Source organism: Coregonus lavaretus, assembly GCF_964263955.1.
Source record: "Coregonus lavaretus genome assembly, chromosome: 6".
NCBI classification, from domain to species: Eukaryota; Metazoa; Chordata; class Actinopteri; order Salmoniformes; family Salmonidae; genus Coregonus; species Coregonus lavaretus.
The window spans coordinates 60632857-60656438 of record NC_139993.1 but is presented as its reverse complement, the minus strand read 5'-3'; the positions used below and the strand labels follow the sequence as shown (position 1 = coordinate 60656438).

Genomic DNA, 23582 nt, shown 5'->3' with positions numbered 1-23582 from the left:
ACGTGGCTAGGGTTGCTGCACTCAAACTGTAACCTGTGCCCATACTTCATGGTGTTGTTGTTTTGGGGAACTCCTATCACATTCACATGATTAATCCTCTCCACAGCTTCACAAGTCACGTCTATTATGTAAGGGGAAAAAATAGATAGAATAGATAAATTGCTGAATAGATAATTTGCACAGCTGATGTAACATCTGAAGGTACATATTGTTGTCGATAAAGTGATTTGCTTAGTTTTGGCTAACATGAAATGTTTACCTTTACAGGTGGGGAAACGGCTGTTCCACCTCCCCCCCGCGGCGCAGACAACCTGTGGGTTTCCCTCCAGTTGGTGTTCTGGGTTGGGGCAGCTGAACCTGAGCTCATGACCGTACTGTATAAGACCACCATCATCTGGCAGACCGCTCACAACCACCCGTCCATCTGTAGCCTCGAGGACACAACTCACGACTACAGAGAAAGATCACATTGCAGGGTGTTCTATAGCCTATAACTTCATGAACCCTCGGAGTTAAAGTGTAATGTGTGTTGTATAAAGCAAGTACAAAGTGGTATATACTATATACTATAATGTAGCAATAAGGCCAGAGGGGGTGTGGTACAGTACATGGCCAATATACCACGGCTAAGGGCGGTTCTTAAGCACGATGCAACGCGGAGTGCCTTGACACAGCCTTTAGCTGTGGTATATTGACCATATACCACAAACCCCAGAGGTGCCTTATTGCTATTATAAACTGGTTACAAATGTAATTAGAACAGTAAAATGTTTTTTTGGGGGTCATACCCATGGTATACAGTCTGATATACCATGGCTTTCAGACAATCAGCATCCAGGAGCCAAACTACCCAGTTTATAATATTCAGTGAATACGTGGTTACCTTCACATTTGGGCAGGTGGTTGCTCCATCCTGCTACCATACAGGTCCTGCTGTCCGTTTTGCTCGCCATCTGATAACTAGAGACATTAGTCAAGTGATTAGGTAGTATTATGAAATCTACGGCATCATTAGTCCGTGTTCTAAATTCAACCCCATACTAGGCAGGATCGATTGGGGGGACAGAGGGCTATTGGGGTGGGGGCTATTAACTCTAAAGAAAAAGTATTAATATTTTTTATTTTTTATTTTACGCAATTAAAAAGAAAAAATCAATTTGTTAGACTACTTGCCCATCATTGCAAGTGTATTTGAGAACGGCCCCAAAGACAAAGTCATCCCCGAGGTGGATGGTGTAGTGGCCATTGGCAGTTTCCTCAGGGAGCTCACATGGTTTAGCTAGATGTCAGGAAACATCAGGAAAACGATGTGTCAACAGATCTTTTAGAGGGTTTAATTAACTAAGCTATTATGGGGTTATGCTAATCATAACTACTACTATAGCTTTTTTATTTGATGAAAAATTTTGATTTTGGCAATGAGGCCCTTTATCTTCTTCCCCTCATTGACAAAATCACAAACTAACCCTTTAAGATAAATACACTAACTGTAAGTCGCTATGGATAAGAACGTCTGCTAAATGACTAAAATGTAAAATGTATATAGACAATATCGAATCTGTAACATTTAAAGAAATACTCACGCTTGCATTTCCCCTGACGTAACACCACCCACTTCTGCTTCTCACACAAATAACTTGTTCTGCCTGCTGGTACAAAGCCAAAGTTGCAGGAAAAGAGGAGGATGGCCCCCTCTTTGTACTCTTCTTTGATGCTTTCCTCAGTGACCCCGGCATTGGGCACATTCGGAAGAGGTCCCGTGCACACTGACAGAGGAGCAGAGGAAAAACCTTTAGACAAATCGAGAGCTTGAGACTATAAGGTTCTGTGTTGTTATTGACACAGCCTTGTTCTGTTCAGTGTTCGCTACCTATATAGTGTTCTAAATACCCTAATTCATGTTGTTAAGTTCAAAAGAATACAAGATCAAATTAGCTGACCATTCAAACCAATGAGGTTTCTGAACTTTAAAGCCAATTATCTCCAAATCCTCTTTTTGCAAATAGAACCCTCTAGTCCCAAGCTCTCGACATCACTGATCATCACACATTTCTATTACAGTAGTATAGTACAAATAAGTTTCAGTTCTGTGACATTATCGGATCTGTATCAATACAACGTTAAATTATAATGGATATTATTAGAAATTATGAGATTCAACTGCAGTTTAATTAGTTGGAGATGAGTTGGGGTTACACATGAGTTGGAGATTAGCATTGAAACCTTTTAAAGGCACATTCTGTTACCATAGCCACAGGAAGTAGGGGTGTTGAGGGTGCCGCAGCACCCCCTGAAAAGTCTAAATTAAATAATTGTTTAATAATAAAAAAGAAAACAATGATTCACAAAAGTAGTGCACTAGGCCTTTACTACCCTTGTATTCAGGGCTGGTCCTGACCATTGCCGCCCGTATTATCGGACTGATACAGCCCCCCCCCCCCCCCCCCCCCCCCCCCGGACAACAAATCCCCCCCTGGACAAGAAATCCCCCACTGGACAAGAAATCGCTGCTATGTCTGCAAGATTTTCTGCTGGTCAATTGTCATTTCATTTACTTATATATTGACAATGAGCTTAGTTATTAGCTATAATAAGAAACGTGAATACATCAATTATGTTTGCTCACTTTGTATAGTCTAGTCAGTGTCTTACAGAGTAATTGGTGGATACTAACCCAATGTGGTCACTACAAGCATGTGAGAAAGTGAAGGAAAACACATTCTTACCAGTCTGAGCTGATGAAGCATCCACATTCACCCATACCACCAGACACAGCAGAGTCAGAGATGATTTCATGTTGATCAAATGGTAGATGCAGTAAAAATGGAAGGAGTCGACCATAAATAAACAGTGTCTATCCCAAAGTTAATGTTTGTCTACAGAGTTCCAGCCCCCAGGGAGCACTGAAGAGAACCACTGTCCAGGGGGACTGACCCAAAATACTGGAATTCAATCAAACCTACATTGCGGGGGGAAAACACTGAGGAAAATGCTCAATGTAGGAACTTTGTTGGTTCAGTCTATTAATTATTTGAGCAAAACAAAACACATTTCAAGTGCAAATCATTTGGTCAGCTATATAGAGACATAGCTAATCTGACGAGCATAGGTTTAGAGCTAGAAAGTCATTTAGACTGGTATCACTTTGAATGTTGATTGCAATGATGATAAGCTCCATTTGTAAAGTTATTGTTGAATCACAAAATACGTTGAACAAATCTGCACTGACATAAACCTTGCATAAACCTGGCTGTTCCCTGTCTATTGACATGGCTAATGTTTGTTCCAGCAAAACAACCTTTTGCCATCAAGCCGTGTTTTCCAGGGGCAAAAGGGGAGAGCCAAAATCCATTTCAAGTTAAAGTTTTCTTGACTTCTACACCTTGGGAGCATGCCAGGGTTTACTCCATATTAGCCTAACAACTAAACAAAACACACATAACTTTACATTAAACGTTTTCTTGCATATGAGAAGAAGGTCAATATTCCTGCCTCAATGTGTAGAATGCAAACAACAGCAATGAACACATCATCAAGGCACTATCTGATGATGATGCAGTTGAAATACATTGCAAGGACCACAGGGACACTTTCATAGATATTCTCTGGCTGCTTTGATATTGTAAAAATATTTATAGTGAACTTTGATAATGTCATTCCCAGCACCACTAACATCCCACTGGGCACACACTGGTTGAGTCAAAGTTGTTTCCACGTCATTTCAATTAAATTGAACCAACGTGGCATAGACGTTGAGTTGAAGTCTGTGCCAAGTGGGATGAGAAAGCTTGATGGTGTGTGTGTGATAATATTCCAGGGAACAATTTAAAAAATAAAGAGTACTGTACTAACATAACCCTTATATAAATCTAGTTAACTGTCTACGGACATGGCCTTCAGCATGTTTATTCCAGTAAGCCATGTTTTCCAAGGGCAACAGGGGAGGGCCAAAATCAATTGCTACACCTTGGGAGCATGCCAGGCTTTGTCCAATATTAGCCTATCAGCTAAACAAAACATTCTTAACATTACATTAAACGTTTTCTTGCATATAAGAATTGAAGGTCAATATTCCTGCCTTAATGTTCACTCAGTGACGATGATGTAGATAAAATACATAGTGAAGAACACCACAGGAACATTTTAATAGATATTGTCTGGCTGCTTCAATTATGTAAAAAATACTTGATGATAATATTCCCAGATGGACTAAAGAGTAGATTAGTAAATTAGAACCAGAGGCACTTTATTTAATGTTGGACAATCAATTATTCATTCATATGGTTGTCCAACAAGACAGTTGCCATCACTTCCAGTAAGCTGAGATCACTATTGGCAAGAAGTCAAAAAAATTAAAAATAAACATGACCAACTGTGACATGTTATTACTGATACTGTTCTGAGACATTGGAGAAGATCTACTGTTCCCCTGAGAAATTAGCTACAGTATAGGTGGATGTTAAGAGACAAAACTGATTTACAAAAGCGATCTATGGAACAGTGATACTGACCTGAGAAATAGCTTCAGTCAGCTTTAATACTGCATGTGTGTTTGTTAGGATAACAGCTGTAAATCATCTTATTCTGTTATGCTGTAGCCTTGTAAAGACTCATGGAGACAACACGTCATCTCTTTTTGACAACTTTATTGTCTTCCTTGATAAGGTCAATCACAATCATAACATCAGTTGTTCATTTATATTAAACCTTCAGATAATGAATCACACAGCTGGGAGATACAGGAGGATATTCACATATTATACAACGGGTGGGTCTAATCCTGAATGCTGATGGGTTAAAACCGCATTCCAGCCGGTGTCTACTCCACAAGTTACCACCGGCTAAATCTATGACGTTGAAAGGCCTATTTACTCTGTTCCATCTGACTGCGCAATCCACTGTCTCATCAGCCCAGCCAGGCAATTTATAAACTTGATAGGAGGATATTCACACAATCACACCTCTTTGTACTAATTTACCATTTTAGTCTAGCTTTAGATAGCTGTGCTGTTATTATAGTGATGCTGAGACTGATATGATTAGAAATATACTGTTATTTTGTTACAATGATGATACAATGTCAAATGTTAAAAAAAGAGACATCTACACGTATTTCATAACTGGATGGCTCACATTTTTTCTAAACCTAACTTAAACAAGCGAAAAAGAAACCACAAAAGCAAAAAGGTATTCTCCTTGCACATAAAGAAGGCTTTGTAAGGATTCTTGAATTTGATTGACGGAACATCATGACTCTGTCAGATATCTGTAGGAATGAAATCACATGACAGGATAATCAGAGTCTGGAGTAATACTGCCAATCACTCCTACTATAGAGACAGTGTTTAATGATGTCAGGACTGTGTTTATACTACTGTTTATAATACTGTTCATACTACTGTTCATAATACTGTTTATGGTACTGTTTATACAACTGTTTATAATACTATTTATAATACTGTTCATACTACTGTATATAATACTGTTCATACTACTGTTTATGGTACTATTTATAATACTGTTCATACTACTGTTTATAATACTGTTCATACTACTGTTTATTATACTGTTCATACTACTGTTTATAATACTGTTCATACTACTGTTTATTATACTGTTCATACTACTGTATATAATACTGTTTATAATACTGTTCATAATACTGTTCATACTACTGTATATAATACTGTTCATACTACTGTTTATAATACTGTTCATACTACTGTTCATACTACTGTTTATAATACTGTTCATACTACTGTTTATAATACTGTTCATACTACTGTTTATAATACTGTTTATAGTACTGTTTATAATACTGTTTATAGTACTGTTTATAATACTGTTCATACTACTGTTTATAATACTGTTCATAATACTGTTTATAATACTGTTCATACTACTGTTTATAATACTGTTCATAATACTGTTTATAATACTGTTCATACTACTGTTTATAATACTGTTTATAATACTGTTCATATTACTGTTCATACTACTGTTTATAATACTGTTTATACTACTGTTTATAATACTGTTCATAATACTGTTTATAATACTGTTCATACTACTGTTTATAATACTGTTCATAATACTGTTTATAATACTGTTCATACTACTGTTTATAATACTGTTTATAATACTGTTCATACTACTGTTTATAATACTGTTCATAATACTGTTTATAATACTGTTCATACTACTGTTCATAATACTGTTTATAATACTGTTCATACTACTGTTTATAATACTGTTCATAATACTGTTTATAATACTGTTCATACTACTGTTCATAATACTGTTCATACTACTGTTCATACTACTGTTCATACTACTGTTTATAATACTGTTTATAATACTGTTTATAATACTGTTCATACTACTGTTTATAGTTGATTTTAGACGTTTGCTCTGCCTTCAGTCCCCCTACAGGTTTGTGTAAATTAAGGGTATGACTTTCTTCAAAATGAGCACATCTGTTAACTTACCCATATTGTCACGATCTATGATATTTTCACCAACTTTCACCTTAACCTAGATGGCTGCCTAAAATCAAACGAAAATGTAATCGATATGTTTATACAGTAGGAATGTTACACAGAATCGCATCATTGCAGCAAAGCAAAGGTTTTCATGTATAATTGGTATTTCAATCAAAATGTATGTCAAATTGAATTACTGTAATCAACAACAGATACATCACATGGCATCCTGGACTTATGTGTTCCATATATAGAATCACCACATGACACTGATATCCTGGATGTATGTTTGACTTTACATCATAACACTTACATATAGGTAGGTGGTCCAAATAGTTAATATTTCCATCAAAGCACTCCAACTTAATTTCTCTTGTACTCCTAATTCTTCCCCATTTATGGTAATATCCGTTTTTGCATTTGATAGCTATATGGCCATTGTGAGTAACATAACTCATTCGGGACAAATCCTGTAGATTGTACTTTGGATCAAAAGTGTGAATCTCACAAGGCCCTGATGGAAATTAAAAAGTTACATAAAATCAGCATTACTTGAGCCAGGTTTCAAACACATGATCGGGTCATACTGGATGAAAATAATGTTCTTACGTAAGCATTGTGGAGGAGTCTCCCATTCTCCATTCAGACATCTGATGCTGCCTTTGAAACTCAGTGTGTAGTATAAGTTACATTGGTAGGTCACCTCTTTAAAAACGCCTTCAGCATCTTTATTTTCCTTGGTGTAATCTCCATTATTAATATGAGGGGGATCTAGACAGCTTGCTAGATTAAACAGGAAATACATATCAGTCATACATTTCAATTTATCTGCAACATTGTGAAGAATTTGGGGAAATTAATGAAAAGCTGTGGTCAACATGGTCCACATTTTCCCTTCTAAATCCGGTTCACTAAATATGAAGATCTCCTTTTCAAACAGGTCACCATTTCTCACCCTCTCAACACGTTGGGCTCTCTTTGTCCTCACCGTATCTTTTAGGTAAAAAGCAGTATAACGTTGGCTACTGTGTGAAAATAGCTAACTAATGTAAAATATACTGTGTCCGTAAAATGTATATAGTATGTAAGCTGGAAGTAGAAGCCTAAGTATTGTTGTCCATTGGTTTACTCCAATTAGGGGAGGGGTGGTAGGGTTAGGGGAAAATAATTAAGAAGGAAAATATATTTAAAAATATATATATTTAAAATAATATATATTTAGAAAATAAATACACTGAACAAAAATATAAACGCAACATGTGAAGTGTTGGTCCCATGTTTCATGAGCTGAAATAAAATATATATTTTTTCCCCCAATGCACACAAAAATGATTATTTCTCTAAAATATTGTGCACAAATTTGCTTACATCCCTGTTAGTGAGCATTTCTCCTTTGCCAAGATAATCCATCCACCTGACAGGTGTGGCATATCAATAAGCTGATTAAACAGCATGATCATTACAAAGGTGCACCTTGTGCTGGGGACAATAAAAGGCCATTCTAAAATGTGCAGTTTTGTCACACAACACAACGCTGCAGATGTCTCAAGTTTTGAGGGAGCATGCAATTGGCATGCTGACTGCAGGATTGTCCACCAGAGCTGTTGCCAGAAAATTGGATGTTCATTTCTCTACCATAAGCCGTCTCCAATGTTGTTTTAGAGAATTTGGCAATATGTCCAGATCACGTGTATGGCGTCGTGTGGGCGAGCGGTTTGCTGATGTCAACGTTGTGAACAGAGCGCCCCATGGTGGCGGTGGGTTATGGTATGGGCAGGCCTAAGCTACGAACAATTAGCACAATTGCATTTTATTGATGGAAATTTGAATGTACAGAGAATCCTCGACGAGATAATGCAGCCCTTTGTCGTGTCATTCATCCACCACCATCACCTCATGTTTCAGCATGATAATGCACAGCCCCATGTCGGAAGGACCTGTACACAATTGCTTGAAGCTGAAAATGTCCCAGTTCTTCCGTGACCCGCATACTCACCAGACATGTCACCCATTGACCATGTTTGGGATGCCAGTTCCCGCCAATATCCAGCAACTTCGCACAGCCATTGAAGAGGAGTGGGACAACATTCCACAGCCCACAATCAACAGCCTGATCAACTCTATACAAAGGAGATATGTCACGCCGCATGATGCAAATGGTGGTCACACCAGATACTGACTAGTTTGTTGATCCACACCCCAATTGTTTTTTTTAAAGGTATCTGTGATCAACTGTCATACAGTGGGGAAAAAAAGTATTTAGTCAGCCACCAATTGTGCAAGTTCTCCCACTTAAAAAGATGAGAGAGGCCTGTAATTTTCATCATAGGTACACGTCAACTATGACAGACAAAATGAGGAAAAAAAATCCAGAAAATCACATCGTAGGATTTTTAATGAATTTATTGGCATATGATGGTGGAAAATAAGTATTTGGTCAATAACAAAAGTTTCTCAATACTTTGTTATATACCCTTTGTTGGCAATGACACAGGTCAAACGTTTTCTGTAAGTCTTCACAAGGTTTTCACACACTGTTGCTGGTATTTTGGCCCATTCCTCCATGCAGATCTCCTCTAGAGCAGTGATGTTTTGGGGCTGTCGCTGGGCAACACAGACTTTCAACTCCCTCCAAAGATTTTCTATGGGGTTGAGATCTGGAGACTGGCTAGGCCACTCCAGGACCTTGAAATGCTTCTTACGAAGCCACTCCTTCGTTGCCCGGGCGGTGTGTTTGGGATCATTGTCATGCTGAAAGACCCAGCCACGTTTCATCTTCAATGCCCTTGCTGATGGAAGGAGGGTTTCACTCAAAATCTCACGATACATGGCCCCATTCATTCTTTCCTTTACACGGATCAGTCGTCCTGGTCCCTTTGCAGAAAAACAGCCCCAAAGCATGATGTTTCCAACCCCATGCTTCACAGTAGGTATGGTGTTCTTTGGATGCAACTCAGCATTCTTTGTCCTCCAAACATGACGAGTTGAGTTTTTACCAAAAAGTGATATTTTGGTTTCATCTGACCATATGACATTCTCCCAATCCTCTTCTGGATCATCCAAATGCACTTCAGACGGGCCTGGACATGTACTGGCTTAAGCAGGGGGACACGTCTCGCACTGCAGGATTTGAGTCCCTGGCGGCGTAGTGTGTTACTGATGGTTGGCTTTGTTACTTTGGTCCCAGCTCTCTGCAGGTCATTCACTAGGTCCCCCCGTGTGGTTCTGGGATTTTTGCTCACCATTCTTGTGATCATTTTGACCCCACGGGGTGAGATCTTGCGTGGAGCCCCAGATCGAGGGAGATTATCAGTGGTCTTGTATGTCTTCCATTTCCTAATAATTGCTCCCACAGTTGATTTCTTCAAACCAAGCTGCTTACCTATTGCAGATTCAGTCTTCCCAGCCTGGTGCAGGTCTACAATTTTGTTTTTGGTGTCCTTTGACAGCTCTTTGGTCTTGGCCATAGTGGAGTTTGGAGTGTGACTGTTTGAGGTTGTGGACAGGTGTCTTTTATACTGATAACAAGTTCAAACAGGTGCCATTAATACAGGTAACGAGTGGAGGACAGAGGAGCCTCTTAAAGAAGAAGTTACAGGTCTGTGAGAGCCAGAAATCTTGCTTGTTTGTAGGTGACCAAATACTTATTTTCCACCACAATTTGCAAATAAATTCATTAAAAATCCTACAATGGGATTTTCTGGATTTTTTTTTCTCAATTTGTCTGTCATAGTTGACGTGTACCTATGATGAAAATTACAGGCCTCTCTCATCTTTTTAAGTGGGAGAACTTGCACAATTGGTGGCTGACTAAATACTTTTTTTCCCCACTGTATCTATATTCCCAGTCATGTGAAATCCATAGATTAGGGTCAAATTATTTTATTTCTGATATGAACTGCAACTCAGTAACATTTTTGAAATTGTTGCATGTTGCGTTTATATTTTTGTTGAGGATATATGGGGGATTGGAAATGATGCAGACAATTACATTCATAGAAGCCACAATCTATCTGCTGGTCTACCCCTAAAATACATAAATATATACAGTACCAGTCAAAGGTTTAGACACACCTACTCATTCCAAGGATTTTCTTTATTTTTACTATTTTCTACATTGTAGAATAATAGTGAAGACATCAAAACTATGAAATAACACATGAAATCATGTAGTAACCAAAAAAGTGTTCTACAGCTTTAACGCTGAATTCCTCCCAATTGACCCCGCTGCCAGTGGTAGGGAGATGCCTTAGACCACTGAGTGGCACAGTGGTCTAAGGCACTGCATTGCAGTGCTAACTGTGCCACTAGAGATCCTGGTTCGAATCCAGGCTCTGTCGCAGCCGGCCGCGACCGGGAGACTCATGGGCGGCGCACAATTGGTCCAGGTTAGGGGAGGGAATGGCCGGCAGGGATGTAACTCAGTTGATAGAGCATGGCGTTTGCAACGCCAGGGTTGTGGGTTCGATTCCCATGGGGGGCCAGTATAAAAAAAAATGTATTCACTAACTGTAAGTCGCTCTGGATAAGAGCGTCTGCTCAATGACTAAAATGTAATATGAGATCTCACAAGAGGGTCACGTGGATCATCACAGGTTATCACTACAATGATAGAGATGTTTAGTGTTAGCATGAACCATACCTGTACAGTAATTCACAGTGATTCACCTGTGTATACCCCAATATACCCTCAATATATCATACTACAATATACTCTCCAGTATAAACATACGTTCACAATCTGTAGAAGATGACCACTTTCCGTCCTCTTTGCATGTTACTGTATGTTCGGATGTTTTGCTAAAGATCCAGAATCCTGAGGCACAGGTCACCGTCACCCTTTCATCAGGCAAGAACAGATTTCTGCCAGCAGGGGTGTAACTGGTTCCTCTTGTTGGTGGCAATGATAATGAACATTTCACTTCTGCATTTTAGAAACAAAAACATAGAAAGAAATTATGTTAGTAGCTTGATAAAATATGTTTTATCATCTGACTGAACTATGAATCCATTCTCCACAGTCGGGTTGAGACATGCTCCCTCTATTTCTGGGGGAGACAATGACATGAAACATTAAAGAACACATTGTGACACATTATAGAACACATTGTGATACATTGTGACACATTTGTGGTTTTTAATCCAGTTCTACAGCTTTAATGCTGAATTCCTCCCAATTGACCCCGCTGCCAGTGGTAGGGAGATCTCACAAGAGGGTCACGTGAATCAACACAGGTTATCACTACAACGATAGAGATGTTTAGTGTCAGCATGAACCATACCTGTACAGTAATACACAGTGACTCATCTGTCTATACCTCAATATACCCTCAATATGATGCATACTCCTTCTATTTCTGGGAGAAACAATTGCATGAAACATTACAGAAGGCATTGTGACACATCGTGCAGTTAACTGTTTACAGAGCACTTAGAGGACCTGCTCTACAATATCATGACATTTTGGCCACACTGTCAGTTTGGTAAAAGCACTGAACGGAGCAATATCTGGAAAACCAATGGAAGCAAAGTGGGTGAATGTTCTGGCCGTTACCAATTCCACATCAAATCCCCAATAGGTTAAAATCTGATGCTTGATCTTTCCAGTAGTCTTTAATACCTCTGGATCAGTTACTTGAGTCACATCCTCAAAGTTTTAGATAATTGAAATATAAATGTCACCCTACCTTTACAGCCAAGTGTCCTGGTCCAGCCATTTGTCGTACAGGTAGCAGTAGGACTGGTAGTGCTGTCCAATAGTTCATAATTTATCTTACATTAAGTAACTACTACAATGATAGAGATGTTTAGTGTCAGCATGAACCATACCTGTACAGTAATTCACAGTGATTCACCTGTCTGTACCCCAATATACCCTCAATATATCATACTACCATATACTCTCCAGTATAAACATACGTTCACAATCTGTAGAAGATGACCACTTTCCGTCCTCTTTGCATGTTACTGTATGTTCGGATGTTTTGCTAAAGATCCAGAATCCTGAGGCACAGGTCACCATCACCCTTTCATCAGGCAAGAACAGATTTCTGCCAGCAGGTGTGTAACTGATTCCTCTTGTTGGTGGCAATGATAATGAACATTTCACTTCTGCATTTTAGAAACAAAAACATTGAAAAACATTATGTTAGTAGCTTGATAAAATATGTTAAAATTATAAAAATATACATTTAAAGTTCAAAACATGAGTTACCCAGCCGACTTAAAATGTCAAGTTGCATTCACTTGATTCCTGAGATGATCAGATCCTTACCTTCACACTCTGGTGTTGGACTCCATATGGCTCTGTTGACCATTTTAGTGCATCGAGGGGCTCTTCCCTGAGACTTCATATACCTCGGATTACAGCTGTATCTCAGTATGTCATCTTCATTGTAATCTTCCTTTGGGGGCCCGGTCACTGCACCATTAGCTATATCTGGAGCATAGCATTTAATCACTGTGAATTGAATACGCACAGAATTAAACAGATGATTGGTCATCATGATCAGAAACAACAATGTGTGACAATACGAATTGTTGATTCAAATATGGTATAAGCATTGTGAGGGATTATTTTTAATATTACACTTTTGAGTTGATGACGGTCATTCAAATCTGGATTTTAAAAAACACTACATATAATCACTGATCATTCTATGCGGTCATTCTATATTCTTCCCCAATATGGGATCATGTTGTGATTTGTTTTGTATGCTAGTGGGACATTGCCCTGTTGTGTATGACGATGTCATAGTGCCTGGTGGTGTACACTACATGGCCAAAGGTATGTGGACACCTGCTCGTCGAACATCTCATTCCAAAATCATGGGCATTAATATGTGGTTGGTCCCCGCTTTGCTGCTATAACAGCCTCCACTCTTCTGGGAAGGCTTTCCACTAGTTGTTGGAACATTACTGCCGGGACTTGCTTCCATTCAGCCATGAGCATTTGTGAGGTTGGGCACTGATGTTGGGCGGTTAGGCCTGGATGGCAGGTGTGTTCCATTTCATCCCGAAGGTGTCCGATGGGGTTGAGTTCAGGGCTCTGTGCAGGCCAGTCAAGTTCTTTCACACCGATCTCGACAGACCATTTCTGTATGGACCTCGCTTTGTGCACAGGGGCAATGTCATGCTGAAACAGGAAAGGGCCTTCCCCACACTGTTGCCACAAAGTTGGAAGCACAGAATCGTCTAGAATGTCACTGTATGCTGTAGCGTTAAGATTTCCCTTCAGTGGAACTAAGGGGCCTAGCCCGAACCATGAAAGATACGGGCTTTTAACAATTGCATTTTCAACTTCAGGTGGAGGATCACATGGAACGTCTTACACTTCAGGAGAATAAAATATTGATGTAAGATTAGTGGGCAGAAAACATAAACACAGTACAGATACAGAACAACTACCTGTCTATTTAAATAATATCATATGGGTTTCTGCACCATCGAGAGCATCCTGACCGGTTGCATCACTGCCTGGTATGGCAACTGCTCGGCATTTGACCGTAAGGCGCTACAGAGGGTAGTGCCTCCTGCTGTCATATCTAAGCCAATATGACAACAATCTCTATGAAAATGTGCAAATCAACTTCATTGGAGGTAAACAACACATTCCCCATCTCTTGTCATGAGCCATCCGGCTGTTACCGAGAACCACATACCGGATTTTTAACAGGGTCATTAGCAATTATGACTCATTTCAGGAAACTAGTTGTATGTCGTGGGTCACTCCTTCACAGGAGAGCCATTTGAACGTAAACTAAAAAATAAAATAAAATGATTTTTTGGCAGAAATGCCTTCTGGAACATGTGAACTCTAATGTGCCTTAATAACAAAATTGTATGCCATCTGTAAATACGAATACAATTGTTAAAAATACGAGCCTAGTTGGTTAAGGCACAGAAAAAGACAGCAACCTTCCCACTAGCCATGATTGGCTGAGATAATGAGTGGGCTGGACATGCCGAGAGAGGTGAGAGGATTGGTCTGCCATATCGAAGGCTTCTGTCTATTTGAGCTGGTCAGTGTGTGTAGGTAATCCTGTCTAACGCAGCTTTTAAAAACATTTATCGTGTAGTGGAGCTGCATTAGTGTTGCTCTCCACTTTCTGGAGGATCGAGTTTTGAAATAAGTGGAATTAGAGAATGATAGCTAAAGAGATGGAGAAAAATAACCTGTCTCCGGATTACATCTTCAAACAAAGTGCTGGATGTGAGTAATTTGGCAAGTCTATAGTATAATGTCTTGATTTGGAATGTTTATTAAATATCTATTCTGTCACAACTCACTTTCATTATTTTATGTTGCCTTTTTTAATGTTTGCTAAAATTATGTATGTTTTGAACTGTTACTTTTTACATGCTGAAACAGACTCATTAGTTTTGGGCTAGACTATGATCAGTAAACAGTCTCATTAGTTTTGGACTAGACTATGATCAGTAAACAGTCTCATTAGTTTTGGGCTAGACTATGATCAGTAAACAGTCTCATTAGTTTTGGACTAGACTATGATCAGTAAACAGTCTCATTAGTTTTGAGCTAGACTACGATCAGTTAATGTCTACTACCCTTCTTAAAAAGTTGTTGATGAATGAAATTAGCACCGTTTCAGAACATCGACAATGTCAAAGAATAAGCAGGCAAATGTACAGCCTGTCAATGACAAAATAAACGGTGCAGAGGTAGCCTTAAGATTACATTAGATATTTGCATTTTATTTAAATGTTTTACATTTTAGTCATTTAGCAGACGCTCTTATCCAGAGTGACTTACAGTTAGTGAGTGCATAATTTTTTTTTTCATACTTTATATTCTGGACAGAGGCCAGCTATTCTCAAAACATTGGATTACCAACTTGAGCGATGACGTGTAAGTTTGCAGCACATGGATGTATATACACTGAACAAAAATATAAATGGAATATGTAAAGTATGAAAATGTTTGCACTCACTACTGTTAAGTCGCTCTGGATAAGAGCGTCTGCTAAAATACTTAAATGTAAAATGTAAAGTGTTGGTCTCATATTTCATGAGCTGGTCATACCTGTATGCATTTTGGGGTATATTGAGACAGAATGGAAAGTATTGAGATGTGCCTTATTATCATATGGTACCCTAGATGACAACTCCACCAAATTTCCCACAGAACAAGGATACCCATTGGAAACGTTTCATAGAGTCATCATAGATTTAGTGTAAAATCTGTCACAGCAGCCTATTTTCAAGTTGGCCACCATTCATTTCAATGTGGAGGAACTGAATTGATTTTTCAATGCCATAAAGGAATAGATATTGGTGTAATAAGAGCAACAAAGGCTGAAAATGTCTGTTACTGTGAGGAAAATACTAAAAGATAGCCCAGAGATGTGAGTTATAGTATATGCATTTAACAAAATATTCCCAGAGCATCTGCTAAATTACTAAAATGTAAATGTAGAGTAATAATGGTAGAAAAATAACAAAAAGCAACACACTGCCCTCTCCGGTGGTCGGCCCACCAACATTCGTCTCTGGCAGTCTCCCCGCTCTTCCTGGTGTAGAGAGCAGCGTGGATGTAGTGGCGCCACCTGGTGGTCAGGGGCAGGGGGTCGGCCCCCCTCTCCCTAGGTAGGCCCCATCCCTCTCTGGCCCTCTCCCCCGATCTCCCTAATGCAGGGAGCTGGCTGGATGGAGTGGCGCCCCCTTGCGGCCTTGGCAGCGGGCGGAGAAGTTTACTAAGTGTTGGTAACAGGCTGATTGGTTGGGTATTTGAGCCAGTAAAAGGGGCTTTACTATTCTTGGGTAGTGGAATTAATTTTGCTTCCTTCAGGCCTGAGGGCACACACTTATTAGTAGGCTTAGATTGAAGATATGGCAAACAATTGCTTTTTCACCTCATCCACTCTCACCTTACGGAATTCAAAATTACAATGCTTGTCTTTCATAATTTGATCAGTTATACTTGGATATGTAGTGTCAGCGCTTGTTGCTGTCATGCTTTAGTTGGTAATGTTGTCAATTAAAAAGTCATTAAAGTAGTTGGCAATATCAGTGCGTTTTGTGATGAATGAGCCATCTGATTCAATGAATGATGGAGCTGAGTTTGCCTTTTTCCCCAAAATGTCATTTAAGGTGCTCCAAAGCTTTTTTACTATCATTCTATCTATCATTTATATTTGTTTCATAGTATAGTTTCGTCTTCTTTTTATTCAGTTTAGTCACTGGATTTCTCAATTTGCAATACGTTTGCCAATCGGTTGTGCAGCCAGACATATTTTCCATTCCTTTTGCCTCATCCCTCTCAACCATACAATTTTTCAGTTCCTCATCAATCAACGTGGATTTAACAGTTTTTCAGTCATTTTCTTAATTGGTGCATGTTAATTATTAACTGGAATAAGCAATTTCATAAATGTGTGAAGTGCAGCTTCTGGTTGCTCCTCATTACACACCACAGACCAGCAAATATTTGTTACATCATCAACATAGAATCACTACAAAACGTATTGTATGAGCTCTTATGCACTATATTAGGCCCAGCCTTTGGAAGTTTTCCTAGATATGTCTACTATATTGTGATCACTACATCCGATGGTTTTGGATACTGCTTTAAAGCAACATTTTGCAACATTAATAAAGATATGATCAATACATGTTGATGATTTTACAATGTCCTGGACTTTACAGTGTCCTGCTATGAAAAGTATGTATACAGCCTTATTCAAAAATGTATTATTATTATTATTATTATTATTATTATTATAGATTTTTGTCAATCTAAACACAATACCCCACAAGCAAAAACATGCTTTTAGACATTTTTGCAAATGTATAAAAAATATGAAACTGAAATATCACATTTACATAAGTATTCAGACCCTTTTCAGTACTTTGTTGAAGCACCTTTGACAGCGGTTACAGCCTTGAGTCTTCTTGGCTATGACACTATAAGCTTGGAACTCCTGTTTTTGGGGAGTTTCTTCCATTCTTTTCTGCAGATCCTCTCAAGCTCTGTCAGGTTGGATGGGGAGCGTCGCTGTACAGCTATTTTCATGTCTCTGCAGAGATGTTTGATCGGGTTTAAGTCTGGCCTCTGGCTGGGCCAAGCAAGGACTTTCAGAGACTTTACATTTTTACATTTTAGTCATTTAGCAGACACTCAAATCCAGAGCGACTTACAATTAGTGAGTGCATACATTTTTCATACAGACTTGTCCCGAAGCCACTCCTTCGTTGTCTTGGCTGTTTGCTTAGGGTTGTTGTCCTGTTGGAAGGTGTACCTTCGCCCCAGTCTAAGGTCCTGAGCGCTCTGGAGAAGGTTTTCATCAAGGATCTCTCTGCACCTTGCTCCGTTCATCTTTCCCTCGATCCTGACTAGTCTCCCAGTCCCTGCCGCTGAAAAACATCCCCACAGCATGATGCTGCCACCACCATGCTGCACCATAGGGATGGTGACAGGTTTCTTCCATATGTGACGCTTGGCATTCAGGGCAAATAGTTCAATCTTGGTTTCATCAGACCAGATAATCCTGTTTCTCATGGTCTGAGAGTCCTTTAGGCGCCTTTTGGCAAACTCCAAGCGGGCTGTCATGTGCCTTTTACTGAGGATTGGCTTCCGTCTGGCCACTCTACCATAAAGCCCTGATTGGTGGAGTGATGCAGAGATGGTTGTCCTTATGGAAGGTTCTCCCATCTCCACAGTGGAACTCTGGAGCGCTGTCAGAGTGACCATCGGGTTCTTGGTCACCTCCCTGACCAAGGCCCTTCTCCCCCTGTTGCTCAGTTTGTCCGGACCAGATCTAGGAAGAGTCTTGATGGTTTCAAACTTCTTCAATTTAAGAATGATGGAGGCCGCTGTGTTCTTGGAGAGTTTCAATGCTGCAGAAATGTTTTTGTACCCTTCCCCAGAGCTGTGCCTCGACACAATCCTGTCTCGGAGCTCTACAGACAATTCCTTCAACATCATGGCTTGGTTTTTGCTCTGACATGCACTGTCAACCGTGGGACCTTTATATAGACAGGTCTGTGCCTTTCCAAATCATGTCCAGTCAATTGAATGTACCACAGGTGGACTCCAATCAAGTTGTAGAAACATTTCAAGGATGATCAATGGGAACAAGATATACCTGGGCTCAATAAAAAAAGAAAATATATATACATTTGCTAAAATAAAAAAAACAGAGTTTACTTTGTCATTATGGGGTATTGTGTGTAGACGTAACAAAATGTTGAAAAAGTGAACGGGTTTGAATACTTTCCGAATGCACTGTACATTGCAAAATGAATGGATTAACATAAAAGGCATCAATCTTAAGTTACAAGGCAATATTGACATTATAAGGCATTATTCTAGGCATGATCAGAGAGATCAATGCTTGTGCCATGGCGCGTAGATCATGGGAGAGGGAGAGAGAAAGAAAGAGTGAGAGTGAGAGTGTATCTCACCAGCACAGGTCAGGAGCAAATAACAAAGAGACAATGAATCTAAGACCCTTTATAACATCTGATTTATTTGGATTCAAAATCGGAGTTGTTGACCAATAGTATTACTGTAAAATTAACCTCCAATCAAATATCAAACCTAGATGATGTAATGACAACAGAACCTCTGCTTCTCAGAGGTGAGACAGATAGGGGTTTGAGGAATCAACACAGAGAATGCTGAATTCCTGAGAAGACAATAAAACCTTTTGCATAGAGTGTTGATAAGAGACATCGGGGGCTGGGTCGCCCTACACCTCTCAGCCCCATTATCCCTTCAGGCAAAGCGTGAATACAGGACTAAGATTGAATCCTACTACACCGGCTCTGAAGCTCGTCGGATATGGCACGGCTTGCAAACTATCACGGATTACAAAGAGAAACCCAGCCGTGGGCTGCCAAGTGACATAAGCCTACCAGACGAGCTAAATGCCTTCTATGCTCGTTTCGAGGCAAGCAACACTGAACCATGCATGAGAGCACCAGCTGTTCTGGACGACTGTGCATTTGTGCTCTCCGTAGCTGATGTGAGTAAGACCTTTAAACAGGTTAACATTCAGACTGATTACCAGGACGCGTACTCAGATCATGAGCTGACCAGCTGGCAAGATCTTCACTGATATTTTCAACCTCTCCCTGACCCAGTTTGTAATACACTATATATACAAAGTATGTGGGCACCGCTTCAAATTAGTGGATTTGGTTATTTCAGCAACACCTGTTGCTGATAGGTGTATAAAATCGAGCACACAGCCATGCAATCTCCATAGACAAACATTGGCAGTAGAATGGCCTTACTGAAGAGCTCAGTGACTTTTAACGTTGCACCATCATAGGATGCCACCTTTCCAACTAGTCAGTTCATCACATTTCTGCCCTGCTTGAGCTGCCTCAGTCAACTGTAAGTGCTCTTATTGTGAAGTTGAAATGTCTAGGAGCAACAACGGCTCAGCCGGTAGGCCACACAAGCTCAAAAAACGTAAAAATTGTCTGTCCTCGGTTGCAACACTCACTACTGAGTTTCAAACTGTCTCTGGAAGCAACGTCTGCACAAGAACTGTTCGTCAGGAGCTTCATGAAATGGGTTTCCTTGGCCGAGCAGCCGCACAGAGGCCTATGATCACCATGTACAATCCCAAGCGTCGGCTGGAGTGGTGGAAAGCTCGCCGCCATTGAACTCTGGAGCAGTGGAAATGCGTTCTCTGGAGTCATGAATCACGTTTCATCATCTGGCAGTCCTGACGGACTAATCTAGGTTTGGCGGATGCCAGGATAGCGCTACTTGCCCCGATGCATAGTGCCAACTTTACAGTTTGATGGAGGAGGAATAATGGTCTGGGGCTGTTTTTCATGGTTCGGGCTAGATGGTTTGCATTACAAAACCACCTTGGTCCACACAGAAATGGTTTATAGAGAACCCCATCGAGCACCTTTGGGATGAATTGGAACGCCGACTGCAAGTCAGGCCTAATCGCCCAACCTTAGTGCCCAACCTCACTAATGCACTTGTTGCTGAATAGAAGCAAGTCCCCGCAGCAATGTTCCAACATCTAGTGGAAAACCTTATCGCAGGAAAGTGGGGATGAACTCCATATTAGTTTCCACATCACTAAGGACCTATCGTGGTCCAAACACACAAACACAGTCGTGTGGAGGGCACGACAATGACAATTCCCCCTCTGGAGGCTGAAACGATTTGGCATGGGACCTCAGATCCTCAAAACGTTCTACAGCTGCACCATCGAGAGCATCCTGACTGTTTGCATCACCGCTTAGTATGGCAACTGCTCGGCATACGACCGCAAGGTGCTACAGAGGGTAGTGGTATGGCCCAGTTCATCACTGGGGTCGAGCGCCCTGCCATCCAGGATCTCTATACCAGGCGGTAACTTTAACTTCCTGACTGATGTCTTTTTCCTCCAAACATTACGATGGTCAATAGTGTCAAACAGTTCTATTTTTGTTTCATCAGACCAGAGGACATTTCTCAAAAAAGTACGATCTTTGTCCCCATGTGCAGTTGCAAACCATAGTCTGGCTTTTTTATGGCGGTTGTGGAGAAGTGGCTTCTTCCTTGCTGAGCAACCTTTCAGGTTATGTCGATATAGGACTCGTTTTACTGTGGACATAGATAATTTTGTACCTGTTTCCTCCAGCATCTTCATAAGGTCCTATGCTGTTGTTCTGGGATTAATTTGCACTTTTCGCACCAAAGTACGTTAATCTCTAGGATACAGAACGCAATCTTTCCTGAGCGGTATGACGGCTGCGTGGTCCCATGGTGTTTATACTTGCGTACTATTGTTTGTAGAGATGAACGTGGTACCTTCAGGCGTTTGGAAATTGCTCCCAAGGATGAACCAGCCTTTCTAAGGTCTTGGCTGATTTCTTTTGATTTTCCCATGATGTCAAGCAAAGAGGCACTGAGTTTGAAGGTAGGCCTTGAAATACATCCACAGGTACACCTCCAATTGACTCAAATGATGTCAATTAGCCTACCAGAAGCTTCTAAACCCATGACATCATTTTCTGGAATTTTCCAAGCTGTTTAAAGGCACAGTCAACATAGTGTATGTAAACTTCTGACCCACTGGAATTGTGATACAGTGAATTATAAGTTAAATAATCTGTCTGTGAACAATTGTTGGAAAAATTACTTGTGTCATGCACAAAGTAGATGTCCTAACCGACTTGCCAAAACGATAGTTTGTTAACAAGAAATTTGTGGAATGGTTGAAAAACGAGTTTTAATGACTCGAACCTAAGTGTATGTAAACTTCCGACTTCAACTGTAACTGTGTAAAATGCACACTAAAGGAGCAGTAGGTGTCTATAGTTTGTCCTATAGCTAGACTAAGTGCCAAACCCCTGCTTTCAGTTAAGAATACATTTTAAGTAATTAGTTTTAGCTAAAACGCTATACCCGGGACTTAGCGAGTGTGACTCACCCATGAGGGAGCTGTCTGGTCAATTAGATAGGGAGGACCAGCCGCTAGCAGAAGTGTCATTTGGCATGGGGTCCTCAGATCCTCAAAAAGTTATACAGCTGCATCATCGAGAGCATCCTGACTGGTTGCATCACCGCCTGGTATGGCAACTGCTCGGCCTCCAACCGCAAGGCACTACAGAGGGTAGTGCTTAAGGCCCAGTACATCACTGGGGCCAAGCTTCCTGCCATCCAGGACCTCTATACCAGGCGGTGTCAGAGGAAGGCCCTCAAAATTGTCAAAGACTCCAGCCACCCTAGTCATAGACTGTTCTCTCTGCTACCGCACGGCAAGCGGTACCGGAGCGCCAAGTCTAGGTACAAAAGACTTCTCAACAGCTTCTACCACCAAGCCATAAGATTCCTGAACAGCTAATCATGGCTACCCGGACTATTTGCACTGACCCCCACCCCCACCCCCTCCCCCTTTTTTACTCTGCTGCTACTCTGTTTATTATTTATGCATGGTCACTTTAACTCCACCCACATGTACATATTACCTCAATTACCTCGACTAGCCGGTTTCCCCGCACACTGACTCTGCACCGGTACCCCCTTGTATATAGCCTCCCTACTGTTATTTTATTTTACTGCTGCTCTTTTTTGTTGTTGCTTAAAACTTGTTTTATTTGTTTTACTTTGCATTGTTGGTTAAGGGCTTGTAAGTAAGCATTTCACTGTAATGTCTACACCTGTTGTATTCGGCGCATGTGGCAAATACAATTTGATTTGATTTGATTTGTTTTACCCAGTGGCGGAACGTACCCTGCGTGAACGATGGGAAACCATGCAGTAAGAGCCGCACATAACAAAATAGTACAGAGCGGACTATAGATAAATATTGGATTGCTCGTTGGTGTTGTACACAAAAATAGCCCCCGCTGACGCATGGTATACCACGTCACAAACTACCCGTGATGTGTAATCAGTAAGAAAGAGTGAGCGAACCTCTGTGGCAAGCAGGGATAGATCAAGAGGGGACCCGGTTGATAAAGTGGAGCTCAGGGCTCAGGGCTCCACTGCTAACTCAGCTCAAGGTAGGAAGACAGGGAGGCCCTCTCATCGGGAAAGAGGCTCATACTTCCGGATAATCAAGGCCTACAAGGCGCGGTGGGAGTTGACCCACCCTGTAAGGTCAAGAGAAAATCCACAGGTGAAGCTAGTAGGTCCGTCAGGGAGGCGGCCGGTACTAGTCGCCTCGACACTTCTGGCAGAGTCTTATCCAGCTGGCCGTACACCTCAGACAGGACAAGACCATTCACAACAAGCACAAAGAGTCTCAACTTCCACAGCAACCATACCAAACACCGTTGCCAGTCTACCAAAGCTGGATAAAGGCATAGCCTCGGGAAGTAGTTGGGTGTGGGTGCTGCGTTTGGGTGGGGGGGGGGAAAGGTTTTTGTCCGCACTGCAGACAGCTATATCGGTCTGCTAATGCAGGACTATTAAAAGGCCAAGTGCACTACTTTTGCAAACATAGACGTCTATGTTTGGTTCAGATTTGGTCTGGTCTGAACCGGCCTTGATTTGGTCCAAACATAGATGTCTATAAATGAAGTATTTTCAACTATCATTCAAAACCGAAAATGAAACTAATTTCAATGTCCGGAAAATACGTCTTTTCAACTTCAACGTCTGGAAAAAATGTATTCTAG

At 40.7% G+C, this 23582-nt stretch overlaps 2 protein-coding genes and 1 long non-coding RNA gene across 3 annotated transcripts in view; all 3 read right to left on the bottom strand.

Moving 5' to 3' along the window:
* The window catches only part of LOC311130650 (complement factor H-like), a 4118-nt gene extending 1195 nt beyond the window's left edge, over positions 1 to 2923 (bottom strand). The window contains exons 1-6 of the mRNA XM_084163443.1: positions 2727 to 2923; positions 1584 to 1766; positions 1174 to 1279; positions 884 to 960; positions 260 to 451; positions 1 to 121 (exon numbers count right to left, since the gene is read on the bottom strand). The exon at positions 1 to 121 is cut by the window's left edge and continues 71 nt beyond it. Coding sequence (XP_084019569.1) covers positions 1 to 121; positions 260 to 451; positions 884 to 960; positions 1174 to 1279; positions 1584 to 1766; positions 2727 to 2841 — 794 coding nt within the window. The 5' untranslated portion in view covers positions 2842 to 2923. The remainder of the gene's footprint in view (positions 122 to 259; positions 452 to 883; positions 961 to 1173; positions 1280 to 1583; positions 1767 to 2726) is intronic.
* A 1708-nt stretch (positions 2924 to 4631) lies between these two features.
* LOC311130648 (complement factor H-like) overlaps positions 4632 to 23582 on the bottom strand; it is a 264401-nt gene continuing 245450 nt past the window's right edge. Inside the window, exons 14-17 of the mRNA XM_084163437.1 lie at positions 7092 to 7265; positions 6796 to 6996; positions 6489 to 6546; positions 4632 to 5266 (exon numbers count right to left, since the gene is read on the bottom strand). Coding sequence (XP_084019563.1) covers positions 6530 to 6546; positions 6796 to 6996; positions 7092 to 7265 — 392 coding nt within the window. The 3' untranslated portion in view covers positions 4632 to 5266; positions 6489 to 6529. The remainder of the gene's footprint in view (positions 5267 to 6488; positions 6547 to 6795; positions 6997 to 7091; positions 7266 to 23582) is intronic.
* The window catches only part of LOC311130652, a 34126-nt gene continuing 21103 nt past the window's right edge, over positions 10560 to 23582 (bottom strand). Inside the window, exon 3 of the long non-coding RNA XR_014613365.1 lies at positions 10560 to 11084. This is a non-coding gene — a long non-coding RNA (uncharacterized lncRNA). The remainder of the gene's footprint in view (positions 11085 to 23582) is intronic.